Raw genomic sequence first — 20,721 nt, 5'->3', positions numbered from 1 at the left:
CACACGAGCTCTGTTTCGACTAGGTATTATTTAAAACTTACTTACGAAAAGGTTGATTTTGACAATTGAAAATAAATTAATTGTTCATCGTGTTTTCATTGCTACAATGTTCATTTAATTTGTTTCCATTTGCTTTTTTTTAAATATTTCTATAGCTTATAGTTTTTGACATATTTAATTTAATAGACATAATGGGCCCATGGGACAAGTAGTAACACAAAGCAAGGGCACGTTGTAACATGTTAGTGTGCGTGTATATTTTTTTTCTCTCTAATAATAGTGCATGTATTTGTATATATAATATTATTATGACTCGTTGTATAGTGCATTACAAATTACTTGCGGTTAATTGTGCATTTTTTTATTCTTTTTAGGGTTCCGTACCCAAAGGGTAAAACGGGACCCTATTACTAAGACTCCGCTGTCCGTCCGTCCGTCTGTCACCAGGCTGTATCTCACGAACCGTGATAGCTGGACCGTTGAAATTTTCACAGATGATGTATTTCTGTTGCCGCTATAACAACAAATACTAAAAACAGAATAAAATAAATATTTAAGTCCCATACAACAAACGTGATTTTTGACCGAAGTTAAGCAACGTCGGGCGGGGTCAGTACTTGGACGGGTGACCGTTTCTTTTTTGCCGTTTTTTGCATTATGGTACGGAACCCTTCGTGCGCGAGTCCGACTCGCCTTGCCCGGTTTTTTACTCTAGCATTGCCCAAGCGCTGCTGCTTGCTGAAGCGCTGGTGGCCTGGCGGTAAGAGCGTGCGACTTTCAATCCGGAGGTCGCGGGTTCAAACTCCGGCTCGTACCAATGAGTTTTTCGGAACTTATGTATGAAATATCAGTTGATATTTAGCAATCGCTATTCGGTGAAGGAAAACATCGTGAGGAAACCGGGCTAATCCCAATAAGGCCTAGTTTCCCCTCTGGGTTGGAAGGTCAGATGGCAGTCGCTTCCGTAAAAACTAGATGCCTACGTCAATTCTTGGGATTAGTTGTCAAGCGGACCCCAGGCTCCCAAGAGCCGTGTCAAAATGCCGGGATAACGTGAGGAAGAAGAAGACTCTAGCATTGCCCAGAAAAATATGCTAAGTTATTGTATTGTATTTTTTTAAAGAATGAGAGACTACAAGAAAAAAAAAATACTAAGGATTAAAAACTCAAGATGTATATGAGTCGCCAGCAAATGAAGTTCTAGAAAAAAAAGTCAGCATACGAAACGCAGCCAAAACATTCGACTTGTCGTTTCGAGGACGGCGTTGTCCCCGTGGTCTCGGAGAAGACTGGCTCAAGTTGACATCAACATCATGGTATAATAATATACTCCGCCTGGTACTCTATTCCGAGATTCGCGTATGACCTAACTGACACGGGCCTACGTCATCATGCTGTTTACAGGTTCTCAAACTTTAAAATGTGGGAGAATATAACACTTTAAACTCTCGCGTTTTGTACACATATTTAATTACACAAACGGGTCTACCGCGATATAATTTCATTGTTTTTACCTTTAATTCCGACGTTTCAGCTGAGTTGCACCAGCTGTGGTCACGGAAAGACTGACGTCCCAACAAATGTCAACGGAGATATTAATAAAACACCACTAAACTACCCGAAATTAAAGGTAAAAACAATGAAATTATATCGCGGTAGACCCGTTTGTGTAATTAAATATGTGGGAGAATTTTAACCAACGGTGAAAATTATTTTAACGGCATTCATTTTAAGTTATTCATGTAGAAACATAGTAAAATAAAACAAATCTAATGTATTAAATTAAACTTTGTTTATCTATACAAGACAAACGTTTCAAAAACTAATTCACAGTTACACATTAATTACCAAGCTTACGGCGTGAAAAGTTTGGAAAACACTGCGACTGCTGACACTGAGCGAGAAGGAAATAACAATTAACACGCGTTCGACAAGGATGACGGTCAGGGCATGAAGTTATCTAGATCCGAATTGTCAAATGTGACAGCGCTATCCTGTGTTGTCAGTAGTGTAAACAGAATTACCCGAACGTCTGAAATTTCTGTCGTGAATCGGAAGATATTGCTAACGAATAATTAAAAATGACGTGTTATTGTAAAATTTAAGATAAAATACATATAAATGAAAATTATAAAATTATAAAGAAATATTTTAACTTATTAACCATAGGTATAATGTACCCATGTAACATGTTATGTTGAAATAAAGTGGCAATGTTATTGTGACGTAGGCCCGTGTCACTCTGGGAATAGAAGACCATGTTTTATTAGACCATGATCAACATCTTCTAGCCGCGCGAGTTTTTCGAACTGCCCGCACTTGGTCTTGTTTATCAGTTAGAACGTTTTGCGCACTAGGGATGTTACTCTGTCGACACACAACACTAACGATATTCGATTTATCGACTGTAGATATTCGTTTCCGCTTACATTTACTAATGACTGAACTAAGCGGACGATAGCAGAAAGAGTTAAGGAACATATCGCAGCTGTCAAAAAGTAGGTTCATGATTAGGGTCAATTTTGGTGTAGAGCTTATACTATCTAAATAAGGAATAGATCAATTTACCATAATGAAAAACAACAATTATCTTTCTTATTGTCCCTGTGTCGCGCCTCATCGACCTCATAGTCACGTTTTTCCCTTCAACCAGGACAGACAAGGTCTCAGTGTATAAAATCCACAATAAAGCTTCTAACTTTGAAACTAAACTGAGTCATTGAAGTTCTATTTTTAACTAAAGGTGAATAACCCGTCAGCCTTGATACAGATTTGATGGCTTCTACACTTACAGATCCTTTCACAAAGCAGTTTTACTCGACTTTGAAACCTTTATAATTTTCCCCCTATATTCATAAAGTCTATCCGTAAACTGGGAGCAGAATTTACTGGTTCGTTTCTGGCGAAGTAATAAAAAACCAGTATAAAATGATCGCCGGTTATAATATATATGATACACAGGCCAAGGTCAAGTAATACTAGATAATAATGTTTCGTGAATCAAGCTACTAGTAAGGTTATTGTCGTCGAGATAACTGTAACTGAGCATTATAAATATTATAATTGCTAATTAAGTTGCCGCTATGAATTAAACTTTTACTAAACATAATTAATAGTGACTTGAAACAGGCGGTGTTTATGACATAATTAATTATGTTTGTATTCAACAACAATGTATACAACAAAACAATAGACTTAATACGTACTACTCTTAACTTTGTTATAAATAGTTACTTTACTATGTAATCTTAATCATGATTAACAATGAGCTAAATGAGTAATTATTACGCGCTTTAAGAATTAAATCGATTTTTCTTGCATTTTACATTTGCAATGTGGCGTGATAAATTAGAAGTTACGTAATTGCTAGGTTTATATAAAGTACGACAATGGTAATTAATTACTATCGAACAAATCTTTAAAACCGTTAAATTATGATTTGGGACGACTGATATGTAGTATTTCATTTATTTTGACACTGACAAAGTTATAACAACTCTCAAAGCCACTGTCGTAGAGTAGTTTAGTTTGTCGTGAACTCAAATTGGGTTTCTTTTTTTGGTGAATAGATGTGATGTGATGCCTTATATGGCTTATATTATTATAAGTACGTATGTATAGAATTATGGTCAATCATGGTTATTTTACTGGAAATAATTCACAAATGGAACTAATTTAAAAGTAGGTATCTTCTTGTTAAACTCTTTATACCTAAGTATTTTTTTTATTTACCGTCAAACCAGTAATTATGTACAAACAAAGCATGATGAGTTTTTATGCAACGTCTTAAGTTTTTTGTCAAAGTCACCTTCATGGCTTGTTTGTATCAATTGAGCGGGTGTCTCTACACGACCTATGATTTGAAGCTCTAACAATTGCTATTATTTTTAGTTCATTAAAAATATAATAGAAAAAGTTATAGGGTACTGGAGGCAAATACGTCTGTAAAAATTACTTCATCGAGTATGTGTATTTGATATAAAATAAGCCCCTTTAAAAAAATAAAGGTCCCTATTTATGTTTTGATATCTTTATTGAAATAAGTATTTTGTTTCGCCACTGTCACAACGATTAGCCACTATCTGGCCACTATGGAATATAAAAAAAAAACAGAATAAAATAATCAGTAACGTAACCGTCAAGTTAACTCTCTATAGTTAGTTACACATATTCAATTGATTAAATAGACATTGTCGATAATATTGAAACAGTGATAAGTAAGTTTCCTTTGCACACCGTCTAGGTATCTTATTTATTTCTTACATTTACCATCCGAAATTGTTTTTAATACCCTAGGCACAGTAAACCACCAACTAAGTTACTTCCTTTGCCTCGTCAATACCACTATTTGTATGTCCATTGAGAATATCACTTCAAAGAAGAACGTACAAAAAACGTCCCGTGAGAAAATGTCATCTTAGACGAACATCAGAACGAATATATATTCCAAATACCGAACGAGGAGACAGGAGATACGAGCGTTTAGACAACTACTTAAATAGGTACCTACATTTAAACATAAATACATATCATCTAAATGTTTTGTACAATCGAACACACAAAACATTTGGCTGTTATTTTCTTTTTCAGATCGTTTTGACGGGTGCGTAACGGTCCATATAACAACTTTTGATATATTTTTAGTCGATATAACGATTGAGGGACATAATGCACTTTTGCTATAACAATACATGGTATATTCTTAGAGAGTCTAACTATCGTCAAGTATAATGAACTTGTAATATAACAACTTCTAATCTAACATTAACAGCGTATAACGTATATGTGATATAATTATGTTCGATATAACGCTCAGTTGGCATAATGGTATAATTTGTATTATTTACTACTATTAAAACAACCTACGTATTCGAACTTAAGGCAGGTCTCAGTTAGGTACGACGACGAGCGAAGCGAGGAGGAGTGTTAGGTAGAACTGCGACCCTATACAGCGCCAGAACCGACTTTTTTATTATAACCTCAACTTATTTTTATACATTTGAATACATTATACCATAAATACTTATAACAAATATTCATTATATCCAGTAAACGTTATATCGAATAGCTTTTATATCGATTAATTAAACATTATACCCCATGAAAATAGTTATTTTGTTGTTATATCAAAAGTTCATTATACCGCTTAAGTGATTATACGCCATGAAATTATATCAAAAGTTGCTATATCTTTTGAAAATATATCAAAAATTGTTATACGGATCATTACACACCCCGTTTTGACAGTTCGAAAAAAGAAACTGATTTGACTAGTAGTATTCGACTCACTGTGTTTAGCAAGCGATTGAAATAGCGAACGAACAAAGCTTTGTCTCTAAATGCGTGAACTGGATACTTACGTCACTCAAATTTACCTAAATACGAATAAAAAAACCCGAGTTACTTCAGTGCGAGCATTGCCCCTTGTCGTTATTATTTTTATACTAACATAATTATTTTTACATTGTATCGCGACATGTAGTTTGATGGTGACAGTCGGGTAGCAACTGCAATTAGAAGGTTCAATCCGTCACTAATTTTATCAAGGAAAATGACAGTAACAGCGCCGACGTTAACGCCGCAGCAGTAATCATCAATAATGCAGCTGCAGTTGCCATTTATCAACAACATTCGGATAACAACCCCATGAACCGCAGCAGTGTACACCAGTAGACGCAAACCAAACTGACGACCGCATATCACTATCTCTGTTACCCTACCTACGACTACGTGAGCGTGAATGAGAAGTTTTACGACCCCGGTCGTCACCATAGGCTGCGGTGTTACTGTTGCAACGCTACTGCTGCTTGATGACTTGATTTATGTCTTTGCCGCATTGCCGTCGCGATTCTAACGTTCAATCTGTTGCTTATTTCGTCAAGGAGTTTAACGGTGACTTCGCTTCTTCGCGTCTACAGTCGCAATCCATTGCAAAACTTTTCCAAGAAATAAAATAATTAGACAAATTTTATGGCATATTGTGACATGTACAATTGTACACCCAGCCTCGAATTGCATGGTCACTTTATGAGTGAATATCCATACAATTTTGCAGCTCGCTGTATCTACTCATGTATTAAGTATATATTTGTAAGAAAAGTAGCGATTATTCCAGTGATCGAGGCCTTAGAAACATTGTAGCCGTATTGTTATCATTAAATCAATAATAAATCTACAATATATAAGTACGAACTGCTATCTTCCGGTTCAGAATGTTATCTTGGCCTCAGGTCATCGATAAAATCATTGAACTATTGACTTTACTCGCATAATACAGAGTAAGTAGACGGATGAAAGTGCCAATAATTATGTAAACAAGAGCGTAATAATTTAGAACTATTTGTAACTAAGTTCGTTATACGTGGTTATACCCATTATACTTCTACCGTAAAAGATTTTCACAAAATTATATAACAACAGTCATTTACCTACATGTTCGTTGCGAGCAGTGGCGTAGCGTGAACTAATCTAGCCGTAGGCTAAGTCGTATCTGCGAGGCCCTTTTCTTTTAATGTGTATGACTGTATTCCCGAGTTATTAAAAACCGGGCAAGTGCGAGCCGGACTCGCGCACGAAGGGTTCCGTACCATAATGCAAAAAACGGCAAAAAAAAAACGGTCACCCATCCAAGTACTGACCCCGCCCCACGTTGCTTAACTTCGGTCAAAAATCACGTTTGTTGTATGGGAGCCCCACTTAAATCTTTATTTTATTCTGTTTTTAGTATTTGTTGTTATAGCGGCAACAGAAATACATCATCTGTGAAAATTTCAACTGTCCAGCTATCACGGTTCGTGAGATACAGCCTGGTGACAGACGGACGGACGGACGGACGGACAGCGGAGTCTTAGTAATAGGGTCCCGTTTTGCCCTTTGGGTACGGAACCCTAAAAAGGGTTGGCTTCTGCGAGGTCCCCTTAAGTGCGAGGCCGCTTCGCCCACGCCTAGCTGCGCTGTGCCACTAAGTTGCGAGTTAATAAAGCGCAAAAACATGGCTTTCTGTTTTTTCTGTTATTTTCTTAAGTTCATTCCATGACCGCTTTTATACAATTTAATTTATCTAATGGAAACAACCCCAGCCATTATTTAGTCGTAATCTATTTCCACTACATTGTATATCTTATAATGTGCGTTTATTTCCATTAGTACAAGGATGCTTGTCCTCTTTATTGATAAGAACTTTGGATTGAACTTACAACAGTCATTTTATTACCTTCATTAGTTTCTATCATAATTAATATTTATGTGAGTATTTATCTGTTATTTCTTTCACTTTATATAGATGGTAGAACAACAATTTTGAATTATATAGAAGTCGATTCCCAACTGCTTACTTAATTTAAATGGATTCAGCGCCTTATCCTACAGATGTCTTTAGAAGAAATAATGTAATATAGCAAATTAACTTTTCTGACAATACAAATTGTAATTTCGCTAGTAGACGTTTATCTCTGCTTAGTACAATAATAACTCGTTCACATTAATTTGTACGTAATATAATAACCATATACGGTAGATACTATTGGTAGGTAATATTATGTAATATGGGTTTTTCCAAACTGCCAAAATTGCGGAAAATTAGTTGAATCTCAGGATAAATAATTTTATAGTACCTAGGTATTTGATCTGGACTGTTAATCCTATTGTAATATTTTGGTTGAAGTAGAAAGAACACATGAACACTGGGACTGAGTTCCTATTAGTAATATATTTTATTACTCGAAGTGCTCCTCCCTCGCACCAATAGGTACGTAGAAACGAAATTACGAGTGATACCAAAACGCGATCATATTGACATCGATTTGTTAGTTTGCATCGGTCTCCTGCTTGTCATCGCTATAGTATGTTAGTTATTTCGATTTTGTAAACTTTCATTTCACCAAATCGTAACCACCAAGGACGAATGGCATATTCGATAAGTCCATTAGTAAAATTCACATCGATGATGAAACGGCCTTGACTCTGATCAGGCAAGACAAGTATAGTCGTGATCAATTCATTTGATCATTTAAAGTCTGTCATATGAAGTATAGGACTGGATATCATTCGATACCTCTCTATTAATAGAGAGGTATGGGAGGCCGTGCCCGCCTTTCGGCTGCGACGGCTGTGGCGGGTCGCTCCCCACCGCGTGGGGACTGGGGAGGTCAGTGGACGTCAATTTGAGGACGTCAGTGCTGCTGGTGTAGGCCAGCTTTTTCGCCACCGATCGTTTATCCAACCCCGCGACCCCTAGCCCGGTGATACCGTTTGAGCGGGGCCGGGCATCGGGGACGCAGGGAAGGCGACCGGCAGCTTAGGCTGGCGTGTGTGGCGTGGTGCATCCGATGAAAGTTGGGACTTGGCTTGGCTCCGCTACTGGTGTAGCAGGGCTCGGGGCAAGTCCCGGGCCCACCGTTCCGGTGGTCTGGTGGGGTGGTGTGGCGCGATGTTCTTGAGGTGCTCGTGCCCGCTGTTGTCCGCGCGGTCGTACATGGACCGCGCGAGACGCTCGATGAACTCCTCCAGGCCGCGCCACAAAGTATAGGTACCTAGGTAGGTTAGGACCAGTCATGTTTCAAATTAAGAACACGTGCGCTATGTAATTAATACAGTGGACTCCATGACAAACCAATCAACCTACATACCTACAATACCTACATCTACAAATGTTTGGTTGCATTGAGCTATAGGTACGAACCGCCCAAAAACACGTTAACAAAATGTCAGCGAACGGTCTTTTAGCGAAGAGTCTCGACCAACACCTAGAGAGACTCGCTGGATGGTTGGATCAAGGGTCAGATGCAGAAGGCGGTAATTTTGGACACGGCGCGTATAGTACGTCGGTTCCTCACTCTGTGGCCCTGACCACCGGCAGCTTGGGCCCTGCCTCGCTGCTGGCGGCACCCTAGGTTTAGGTTTTTTATAATGTGTATATGTAGTTTTTATTGTTTTTTTGTACATATTTTCATTTTATATTCATGTTATAAACAACCTAACTTAAGAAGAAAAATAAATAAAGAAAAAAATAGGATTTTTTTTCTTACTTAAGTACCTACATGTATTTTACAAATAGAATACCGGTGTCTTTGAGAAAGTAACTAAATTTTAGCTCAGGAAGGCACCCATGAAATTAAAGGAGTTTAAAAAAACGCGGTATATAAAACTACCTAGTAGTTATTTACTTGAAAATTATTTTTAAGAGTTTTCTAACATGCGGTTAAGTTTGGAAACTAGCTATCTCTACAACGGTTTACAATGGCCATGTTACTAGGTATGTTTGAGGCAGCACGCTTCACGGAACACACGGAATAAACTTCAGGTCGCAAATTTTAAATAGCCTTTTTCTGGGGAGGTCAGTATGCCAAGCACATGATTGACGCGACAGTATCTCGCCGCGAGATAGACTACCCGTCTTTTTCTAGCTGTATTATTTAAAGAGGACGGGTAGCCTATCTCGCGGCGAGATACTGCCGCGCCAATCATGTGCTAGCCCGGCAGGTTCTCAGTAGTTAGGAAGCTCCCTAACTAACTGGTATCTGCCAAAATAATTATATATGTTCCTAACTGTCACTAACGTAAACTAATCACTAGGTACGTCGTAATTCACAATGGCAGCTGTGGTTCTCGCGGGACAAACAACGCATTGTCTACGAGATGCTCGGACAATAATTCTCTCGACACCTCTTGTTACCATGTGACGTGAGACGTGACACAAGGTGACGTGAGACGTGACACAAGGTGACGTTCGGATTCATACTGCAACTGCAGTATTGCAGCACAGCATAAAAAAAACAGGAGTAATATCACGCTGCAATAACTGCAGCAGTAATACTGGTGCATAATAAACTATCAAGTTTATAATTGTTTTAAATATCATCAATGATATGTTATGTGATAAGTGATAAGTTGTAGATGCAACTGTTTTGCTATTTTATACTCTGCATCGAATGAGTAGAAACAATGATCTAAATCAGCGCAAGCGGGCCGCGAACCTCTCACTTGCAGCCCGCGAGCCTCCTGGCTATTTTGTATGTAATATTGACAAATGACAATGTCAAAGTCATAAATATTAACAAAGTGCGTTCCGCGTCCACTTCGTTAACTGCTATGTGGCCCTTGGCTGCTAAAAGGTTGCAGACCGCTGATCTAAATCAAATTAAATCATTGAACTTTATCAACAGTCGACGAATTTAACAACAAGGATATTTATATAAGAGCAGATGATAAATAGGTAAATGCTCATAGCAAGTTTCTTGTAAGTTAAGAATGTAGTTTTAAAATGAGAGCGTTTTACAAAATATGTTATACTCGTATGCACTTTTATTGATTACATATTAGCGATTTTCAAATCTACCACGGACTCTTAAGTCAAAACGAATGATATAAACAGCACATACCATTCGTAGGCACAGCAGACAGTAACTCAGGACATTGTGCTGGGGCGGCGATGCGTACTTCCGAGATACGGGCCGAAGGTCGGCTCGGGTGTCAGCGATTGATTTCAATGTGGATTGCGGACGGTGTATGGATTAAGTTAACAAGTTATGAGTATAAAGCCAGCTCCCTAGTAATATCTCATCTTGGAGGATAATAATATAAACAAACGGAGTAGCCATTAACAGGCGTTCCCCTCTATCGAAACTGTATGACCAATGGTGATATACATTGGAGGACTGGCGTTTATCTGGCATGGCTATTTTTACGTTACGTATACATTTGACGTGCCCCTCCCCCGCAAAAATCGGCAGACGGTTTTGTACATAGAAAATTACAGACAAGGGGCCCGATTCGGATTTCGAAATAGACATCTATTAGACATCTTTTTGACATCACCAAGATACGGTAACGATATGTTTAAGATCTAACCTGACAAATTTGACATTTGCGCGATTCGGGAGATACTGTTGAACGATTTCCACAGGATATGACTTAGAGATCCAATTCACATCTAATAGATATCTTACTCTATCTAACGTAAAAGTGACATTGGTTGCCCGAATTGCGTTGCAAAAGAGAACTAGTTGATATCTAAACTATAACGTATCTAGAATGGATCTAGTACGTGTCGTCTCTTGTGAATATCTTGAAGTTCGAATACGGCAGCAAGTATATCCAATACAGTACAGGATGTTAAAGTATAACCCGCTTATTCGTAAAAAATAGCAACCTTACAAACCTGTGTTAAAATTATCTTTCTTACAAACAGAAATGTCAAAATGACGGATAGGGACAAACGGTTTGTTAGATTTGACAAAAGTTTATGAATAACGCCAAGAGCTAAGAGTAACAACAAATTCCATGCTTACAAATTTTTAAAACTTAAACCCCCTCTAAGCATTTGGTCTGAGATCCTCCATGAAAAAAAATTGGGTCCCTACATAATCCATATACTTATAATTTTAACTTCTAGAGAAAGATTATCAAAAACACCCAGATTGATTTAGGTAGGTTTATGAATAGGTAAATACCCCAATGAATTTTGTTTTTCAAACTGCTGTCAATTTAAGGATGACTCACGCTAGAAAGATCACGTGATCACCGATCAGGCGTCATAGAAAATGACAAGTCGGACGCCACGGCCCGGGCTCGGCCCGGTCTAGCGTGAGTTAAGGAATACGAAGCGCCGGAAGCTCCGGCCCGGACCCGGCCCGGTTTAACGTGAGTCATCCTTTATCTCATCAACAAAAACACCCAGATTGATTTAAGTAGGTTGTTGAATAAGTAAATACCCCTGAATCAATTTTGTTTTTCAAACTGCTGTCAATTTAAGAATGACTCACGTTAGAACGATCCGGATTATGGATATCAGTTCAAGTGGTTATGGCATCAAACTAAAGACAATTATTTATATTGTCAATATGACGCAATGGCATACGAGTACTACCAGTCTAGTTACAGTCAGCGTCATATAGTGGGCAGCATCCAAAGTATTCAAATAGTTCGGTACACCATATAATTTGTATAGCGTACCGAACTATTTGAATACTTTGGATGCTACCTACTATGACGCTGACCGTACCACCTACGTGCCTACTGCTGCCAACTTACCAAGTATAGATCGTGTCATTCACGAAGACGCGTGCCTTGACTCGTATTGTCATGTCATTAAAGGTTAGATTTGTCAAATCTGCGCGTCATCGTGATGACACGAACTACGAGTAGGTATAATCAATTGTTTGTCAATTAATTTCGCTCCAACTGCACTATGCATGGACGAAGCGGATTATTTACACATGTTTGTGTTAGTAACCTTTTGACACACATTTCAAGCTTACTTGACAAACATGGATGACGTGATCAAACAATCACGGACACATAAGTGTGTTCACAAATAGCCTCATAGACGGTCGCATTAATGCATTAATCCTTTTTAGGGTTCCGTACCCACTGGGTAAAAACAGGACCCTATTACTAAAGGGGCCCACTGATTAACAGTCCGCCGGATGGTATCTGCCTGTCAGTTGTTCGGAACTGTCAACTTTTTGCTCTAACTGACAGGCCGATTCCGTCCGGCGGACTGTTAATCAGTGGGCCCCGTTTAGTAATAGGGTCCCGTTTTTACCCTTTGGGTACGGAACCCTAAAAAATTAGGTCTGTCATGTTCTCATCAACGGCGTGAACCTCATACATAAGTATAGTCTAAGAAAACCTTATCTCCATGCAATAAAGTTCACGATCGGTCAATGGTCTATACGATGATTCAAAACTACAGCACGGTCATTGAGTAGTCAAAACAGTGAATAAGTAGGTACTACCTTAGACTAGTGGCTCTGTGAGCTGTAGACCTCGCGAGCAGAGCTTGAAATAACATGGTGCTAAGAGCTTTAAATACACCGTGTTTTTTTCATTTCCGTTAATTTCAAGGGTGCATTCCTGAGCTTAAATCAAGTAACTTTCTCAAAGACACCGATGTTCTAATTAAGTCCATTTCGGAGATAATCCATAATTTATTTTTTTACTATAAGGCCTCTACAAGCGTGTACACTTGCCTTAGGGCCGGCTTACATATTGATTAGTGTTTAGAATGAGTTCATACATTTGCTACTAAACTTAAGTACAATCTCGGTCGATTGATGTACGAAATGACATTGATATGTCACAGATTTCAATTGTTTGGTTGAGTTAAATGTAATGCCCGTGTTACAACAACGCTATATGCTACATTTAATTACTTTTTAAACAAAAAACAAAACAAAAAAAAAATTTTTTTTTGAAAATTAACTATGCCATTTAGTTCTTATAAACGTACTTAACTATACCCCGAAGTTAACGGAATTCAATAAAAACACGGCGTATAGTAAATTAAAGAAAAACAATACGAAATTTATGTGTAAAAAAATACAAAAAGTTATAATATCCCAGCATACAATTACTGGGGATCGAACCCAGACCCTCTGTGCAAACAGAAAAAGCGAACGTTTACAAACTGAGCCAAATAGTTCTTAGATGGGTTGACGAAATTTAGCTACTCCTTCTCAAATTAAAATTAGTTAAAATTAAATATCTAAATACCGCCTAAACCAGCGATAATTTTTTTCTGCATTTTTTGCTATTAACTCTGTAAACATGTCTCAAAAAGAAAAAAGTCTTATGATATCGATACGACTATTTGTTTAGGCGCCAGATATCACGACTCCGCCTTTTTAAAAATTTCCAAAAACCGGATTGACAAAAAAAATTTATTTAGTCATAAAATTCGGTCACAAAATTTCACGAGAATCGGTTAAGAATTGCGACCTGTAGAGGAGAACATCCGGACATACGAAAGCAAAATGCCCGAGTCAAAACGTAGACCTTCGCTTCGCTTCGGTCAATTAAGGGGTCAATTAACAAACTGGCAGTCAGTTTATCATCCTATTATGGCCAATTAAACGGATTTTCCTCCTTTAGCAAACGCTCATTATTAAGTACCTGGTGAATTTGTTTTTAGAGATTCTTATAATAAGTACGTAATCTGAGAGACCGAGCTTTGCTCGGAAAACATATAAAAACTCATAAATGCGCATTTTCCCAGAAATAAGACCTAGCTAGATCGATTTTTGCTCCCTAAAACCCCCATATAGCAAATTTCATCGAAATCGTTAGAGGCGTTTCCGAGATCCCCGAAATATATAAATAAATAAATATATACAAGAATTGCTTGTTTAACGGTATTAGATTATATTAGTACAACTTTTATTTTATTATAAGTACATAATATTTGGGTCATCAACATTCAACAGCAATCAAAAGCAAAGATGTAAATATAAGTACACAAAATAAATCTATTAACATATACAATATCCAGATGAAAATTAACTCACAAATCTTACATTAACTATGTATATGGAAATAATTATGTACTTAAATAAAAATAAAAAACACTTTATACAAAAAATACATTATTTTTATTTATCCACTTTATAGGAGGACTATGATAACTAAAGATTACCTTCTTCGTTTCTTCAAGATCATTAAGATATCTAGTTTTCAATTTCAAGTGCATCTTAGGATTTAGACTTGACAGACTTTAGGATTGACAAATAGAAACATACATCTGGGCATTTCCATTTAAAGTTGTACCCTCGAGTTTTTCGCATGTCCCCTTACATTTTTTGCGTTTTACTCTTAAGACGAATTTTTTAACTAGGCAAATGATTTTTTTTTTATTGAAATATATTATATAGACACATCATTTATTAAGTTTAATGCACAATAAGTCACTTTTTTCTTACTTAAAATCAGGTTTTTAGATATGATAAAATCACTCCGTAGTACTGTCCCCTTCACCGACTTCAATTTTTGATGGACTTTTACACATATTTTGTCTATGAAGGCAACACCAAGTAATGCATTCCTGGCATAGTTTAATGTTGAAAAATGTGTTATTGATGAAAAAGAGCTTTAAAAACATCAATAATAGGGTTTAATTTCAATAAAAACGTTGTCCCCGCGAAATCGTGAAACGGACATAGTCCAGGTTGGTTACGCAGTTTTCGCTACTTAGCGAAATACTTTTTACCAACATTTTAGGTTTTTTTTCATCCTGGCAACCCTGTGACCATAGATAAACCTTGTTTAAACGTCAAATTTGATTTAAAACAGTCAATTCGCAACCTCAAAGGTGTGCTGGTGTGTGACCGGTAATTTTACTCAATGTTTTGTCCGTTTTGTTCAACTGTTTATGCAGCTTGAACCTTAAGTAACTAAAACACTGTTAATATTAAATAAAACCATGTTTCATATAGTTATTTATCAAGCACATAAGTTGAACATTGCTGTTAGTTTTGTATTATTTTGAATAGATTTAATTCTGGATCAGACAAATCGTTACGTCCTTTTGGTTACAATTTGAAGCGTAACATATAGCCGGACTAGAAAAATGTAACCAAACGGACACGGTAAAGACGCACGCACATTGAGTATGTATAGTTTTTACCGTGACTTTGTCTATACTTATTTAATTCATGTGCAATTAATAAGTCATATTTTATTAAGTATTATTGAGTTTCTTATGTTTAAAACTCTATCTACTGATTTTGGTACATATTTTGTAGTCCTTTTTTTATTCACTGAGTATTTGTGTAAATTTTTGATGCTTGTGATCTCGTCTTTACTTTGTCAATTAAGTTACATGGGTGTCCATTTGGAAATGTCCCCTTGATTTCAAAAGTATTTATTATTGTTTATTCAAAGTTTATAAGCTAAACTATTTAATTTTTTTGACAATAATCACATGTTTTGTTAATTCTAATGATTGTTACTCGTCACATGGCAGTAATGCCAATAACTATTTAATAAACCTAAAAATATCGTACGATTTGGGGCCACCTCGTAACCAAACCACCTAAAATTCCCTTTTATGAAAAATCTTTGTTCTAAATTGGTCAATGATGATTGTTTTTAGGTTGTTTATTAACATTATTATGCTTTAAACATAAAAACATTTGCTTCAAGTATGTCTTTTATTGACTATTTCAAAAACCATTTGTAACCAAACGGACCGCAAAAAACCTCCCTCATCCTATTAAATATTAATTTTAACTGCTTTATGCTAAAAATATGACGATTCTCTTTTGTGTTTCGTAAACTAGAATATATTTACTCATAGAATCACATAAAAAGTACCAAATAATCCAAATTATATTTTCAACTCGTCAAGTGAGTCATGGTACAACTTTAAATGGAAATGCCCATCTGACTGTCCGCACACACATTACGAAATATAAAGCCACGTATTCACTATAAACAATTGTGTTTATAAACAGTGTTCGTAAACAAAATTTCCCAGAAAATGGTAAATCGTGGACGTTAGCCCACGATGTAGAAATGGCCGTGCAGGAAATGTCAGGATTTTTAGAATTATGTCCAGACTTTTGTCAGGACATTACAAATTGTCATATGACAACCCTACACCACCAACAGCAGGCCTAGCACATGATTGGCGCGACAGAGTCTCGCGGGGAGATAAAATACCCGTATTTTTCTAACTACGTTAATAAAAGAGGGACCGGACGGGACGGGTGGTGGAACTTTAAACAAAAACGTCACTTTTGACACCGACATATCTAATGCATATGGAATCTAGACGTAATATTTGACTAATTTTAAAAATTCGAACCGGGCCGTGTCGAGTCAATCATGTACTAGCCCGGCAGGGCTCTACAATTTCTTGGAACTCGCGCGCAGTCTGCCTAGCTGTACGGTTACCATCAGTTTGTCACTGACATAAACGCCGTCGAGAACGTAATTTACTTTCTATACATCTCGCTCGCACTCGCATATTAGTGCAAACGGGATGTATAGAAAGTAAATTACGTTCTCGACGGCGTTTATGTCAGTGAGAAACTGATGGTAACCGTACTGATCTTTTATCTTCCTTGATGGATAAACGTATTGTTTACTAGCCACGTGAGACAAGGCTCTCGTGTATATGGTAGTGTATGGAATACTTAATTCGTTACGATTCGAGCATAGCAATCATTTATATTTAACTACGCCTCAGTAATAGATACACGTGCCAAGTACGTATGCCGTGTCAGTTTGCATCTCTATCAGACACGTCTCTTCAAGCGCTAGTGAGACAGGGAGATTGCTTATAAATTATATAATAAGAAAATTAGGTACTTAAGTTTCAATCGAATATCGTTCACGTGGTTCAAGTTTTGTTGTCATTGACAATGAAATTATGTTAACCTGGTTCCGATTTGATTGATTATCATCATTAAGCTTAGAATAAATTTAAAAGTAGAAAAATTATTGTCTTGGGTGAGACTTGAACTCACGACCCCTGGATTCAAGTCAAGTCAAGTCTCACCCAAGACAGTAATTTTTCCACTTTTAAATTTATTCTAAGCTTAATAGCATCGTTCGCAGACGGTTCTGCTTGTTAAAAATTAAAATGATTATCATCATAACATGTGATCTGAAGCTTTCATATTCGCTGGCCGAGTTTTGGATACTATTTTTCTGTTCAACGGAGCCAGAAACCGGCAACTTCGTTTAGCACAGCGCGCCGAAAGCTAACGCTTTCCGACTGGTGAACAGAAAAAGTGTTTTAACTACTAGAAAAATAATATTTCAAACATGCAGACGTCGAGACACTAGGTCCGTGGGGTAGGGGGACTCGGGGGCTCCACAAGGCGCTCAGCAAACGCCCAAGGGAAGCCACAGGTGACCCTCGCGCAGGCAACCTTCTCGCGCATGCATATAGCCAATGCAAGCGCGGGAACGCTGCCTGCGTGATGGTCACCCTAACAAGGGCGCAATATTTTGAACTGTTTACCTTGAGTTATTTTAATTGTAGTTAATCTTAGTTTCATATCCATTTTATAACACTTTATAACATTTTATAACACATCATAAATGAGTTTTTTCAAACAGTGTAAAAGTTCCAATTCAATTTTAACATTCGTTATCTTTTCCAGAGCCCTTGACCCCGCTGCCAAGATGGAAGAGAAGAAAGAAATTAATCTAGACTCGGTGCTGGAGAGCCTAGGTCCGTACGGACGCTACAATATACTCAATTTCGTGTTGCTGCTTTTCCCGATTTTGCTAAGCGCTTTCTTCGAGTGTGGATTTATTTTTGAGGCGCAGCAGCAGAATTATAGGTCAGTATTTAACTAAGTAGGTATAGTTAATGAATTGATGAATAAATAAGATTAATTTGTTCCAGAAAATATATTAGAATAGAATAGAATAGTTTTTATTCGTAAACACACAGACAATAGACAGACATAGAAAAAACAGTGAAAAATAAAGTGTCACGAAATGGTCCTATCTCAGCATGTTGATTTGAGATTAAAACTAATTACCTACATAATAAAATATGATTACATTAAATAGGGTATTTGACTAGTAGTTTTTTTTTTTGAACTGTCAAAACGATTTTGCTACTATGGAAATTATATGAAACACTAGCATGTGACGTCACAATCAAATTACCTACACTTTGTCTACTGCTGTCTACGTTTTTCTCTTAATCTTCTGGTGCTTTATTTCATGCATTGTGAAAAATAATTTATTTTAAATACAGTCAAATACCCTATTAAGACGTAAGTATACAAATACAATAATCAAAATTTAAATTTAAAACTATGTCAAATAAGGATCTGCGTCTCGGGTCACCCCGACCCGACCCCGCTACGACAGGATTTTGTATGATAGGACAGACTGTGGTAGGGCTGTGGTAGGTTAAGGTATGGGTTCTTACTAATACCATAGAGAAAAGGGTACATAGAGTGATCACTCCATACATCAGTTTTGGTACCTAAACGACTATTATTTTCGTAGTCGACATCTAGCATCGAGTAGCGGAATTATCAGTAGGTACTGCTACTTGACAATAGATGTTTGCTGCAGCAACCGAAAAGTCTAATGCTCAACAATTTTCAGCTAATATTATAACCGGATTAACCAGAACTCTATTTTCAACTCCTTCTGTTTCTAATATTAGTTGTAAATTGTTGTTCAATACAATTTCGTCAGTCGCCACACGAGAGACATCTAGTATCGAGTAGCGGTACTAATAATTCCGCTACTCGATGCTAGATGTCGACTACAAAAATAATAGTCGTTTTGTACCAAAACTGATGTATGGAGTGAGCACTCTACTCTCACTATATTTCTCTATGCTAATACATAGCCAGGGGTTAGCGGGGTTAAAATGTACCACTGCTAGTGATTAAATATCGACTCAAGTGATTAAATATCGACTCAAGTGTTTTCGATATCAATATCAAGCGTTTTTAAATCGTAATAAGAAATATGACTCAACCTTGAAGTAAACAATACTAATTAAGACTCTTTGATTTATTATTATTGCAACTGCAAATACCTGTAAATAATGATAATTCAGTTTAATTATATTGTTAAAGCGATTATGTTTATTATGAATAACATAGCGGTACTGTCTTACGTCACAAATTTATCGATATCGGCATGTAGATCATGGCATGTTTCTCGGATTTAAACATTTTTCGAAAGAAATTGCAACGAGAATTGCTATCGAGCCTAATGATATCATTGATATCCAAAGGTTATCTCGAAGACATCGCTCATTCGCGATAAGACTGCATGTTCTTTACTTCTACTCGTAATCATATTTTACATATTGTATTCTGTATTTATCGATATACATATGTATAATCGGTAGTCGATAAACGAGAAGTCCCTATGACAGCTCAAAAATGCTACGAGAATTCCGGGCTCTGGATATTAGTAACTAGTTTATACTACAAATCTATTTTTAAGACAAATGTTGCTTTTATTTTATGGTCCTAATTCATCCCGTAATTTAATAAAATTTTGTCATTTTCAGAATAACATTATCTACTTAATTCATTTTGTAATGTTCACAATTTATTTTTCTAATAGCGAATGCATAACACGTGTCAGATCAAATACCAACACGTTTGTATGTCATTTAACATGACATGGCGGTAGTCTTTAGACGTTTGTCACTTTTTTAAATACTTGACACTGTTATTTATTAGAAATTCATTAGGCGTCATCGTCATCACATATAGCGATGTGATTTTATTTAAAACGCGAGTATCAAACCTGTATTTATGTATATGAATATTATGAATGTGATTAAGTATCATAAATTTCGTAATGATTTATCGTATCAAACATCAGTACCTAATAATAAAAGCACCTTTATGCTACCAAAATTAGCAAAAACCTCTCGATAGGTTGATAACTCCTGACGCAAATACATGACGGCATATTACACTGATAAGTACTACCTACGGGCTATAGAAGGTTATATTTGTAGGAAAGTCCCTCGCGTACACTTCATCTCGTCAATTATTTTATATTAACTCTCTCATTTCAAGAACCAATGATAAAATATCGTCCCGATTTCGGAAAATTGCAATCCTTTAAAGTACATAAGCTCCCTAATATCCAAATAGAAAAAGAAAGAACTATAGGGTCAAAAGCTTCTTTAGTAGGTACTATGAGTTAAGGTTATGTGTCTTTCCTATGAAATATAAACGGACTTTAAAGCCTAGAAGTTCATACTTTATCTATATAGGTATGTTAAAACCTACTTCTTATAATTTGTATGATCAAACTTACGAAAGTCTTAGAAAAATCCAAATCATTAGAGTTAAACCAAGAAAATTCTGCAGAAATTTCGACAGCACACGCAATGCTGGTGTTATTTTAAACGACAAACTTCGTGCTGTGTGTGCTGTCAAAATCTCTGCCGACTTTTCTTGGTCTAACTCTATTAACTATTTCAATGTCCATAAA

The 20,721-nt window shown here is 36.6% G+C and overlaps 1 protein-coding gene across 2 annotated transcripts in view; it reads left to right on the top strand.

Moving 5' to 3' along the window:
• Positions 1-20,721, top strand: part of LOC134798878 (solute carrier family 22 member 1-like) — a 37,344-nt gene that overhangs the window by 3,613 nt on the left and 13,010 nt on the right. For both annotated transcript variants that reach the window (XM_063771268.1, XM_063771269.1), the window contains exon 2: positions 17,889-18,071. In XM_063771268.1, coding sequence (XP_063627338.1) covers positions 17,911-18,071 — 161 coding nt within the window. In that variant the 5' untranslated portion in view covers positions 17,889-17,910. The remainder of the gene's footprint in view (positions 1-17,888; positions 18,072-20,721) is intronic.

Source organism: Cydia splendana, chromosome 17, assembly GCF_910591565.1.
Source record: "Cydia splendana chromosome 17, ilCydSple1.2, whole genome shotgun sequence".
Taxonomy (NCBI): Eukaryota; Metazoa; Arthropoda; class Insecta; order Lepidoptera; family Tortricidae; genus Cydia; species Cydia splendana.
This window is presented reverse-complemented; position numbering and strand designations above follow the sequence as displayed.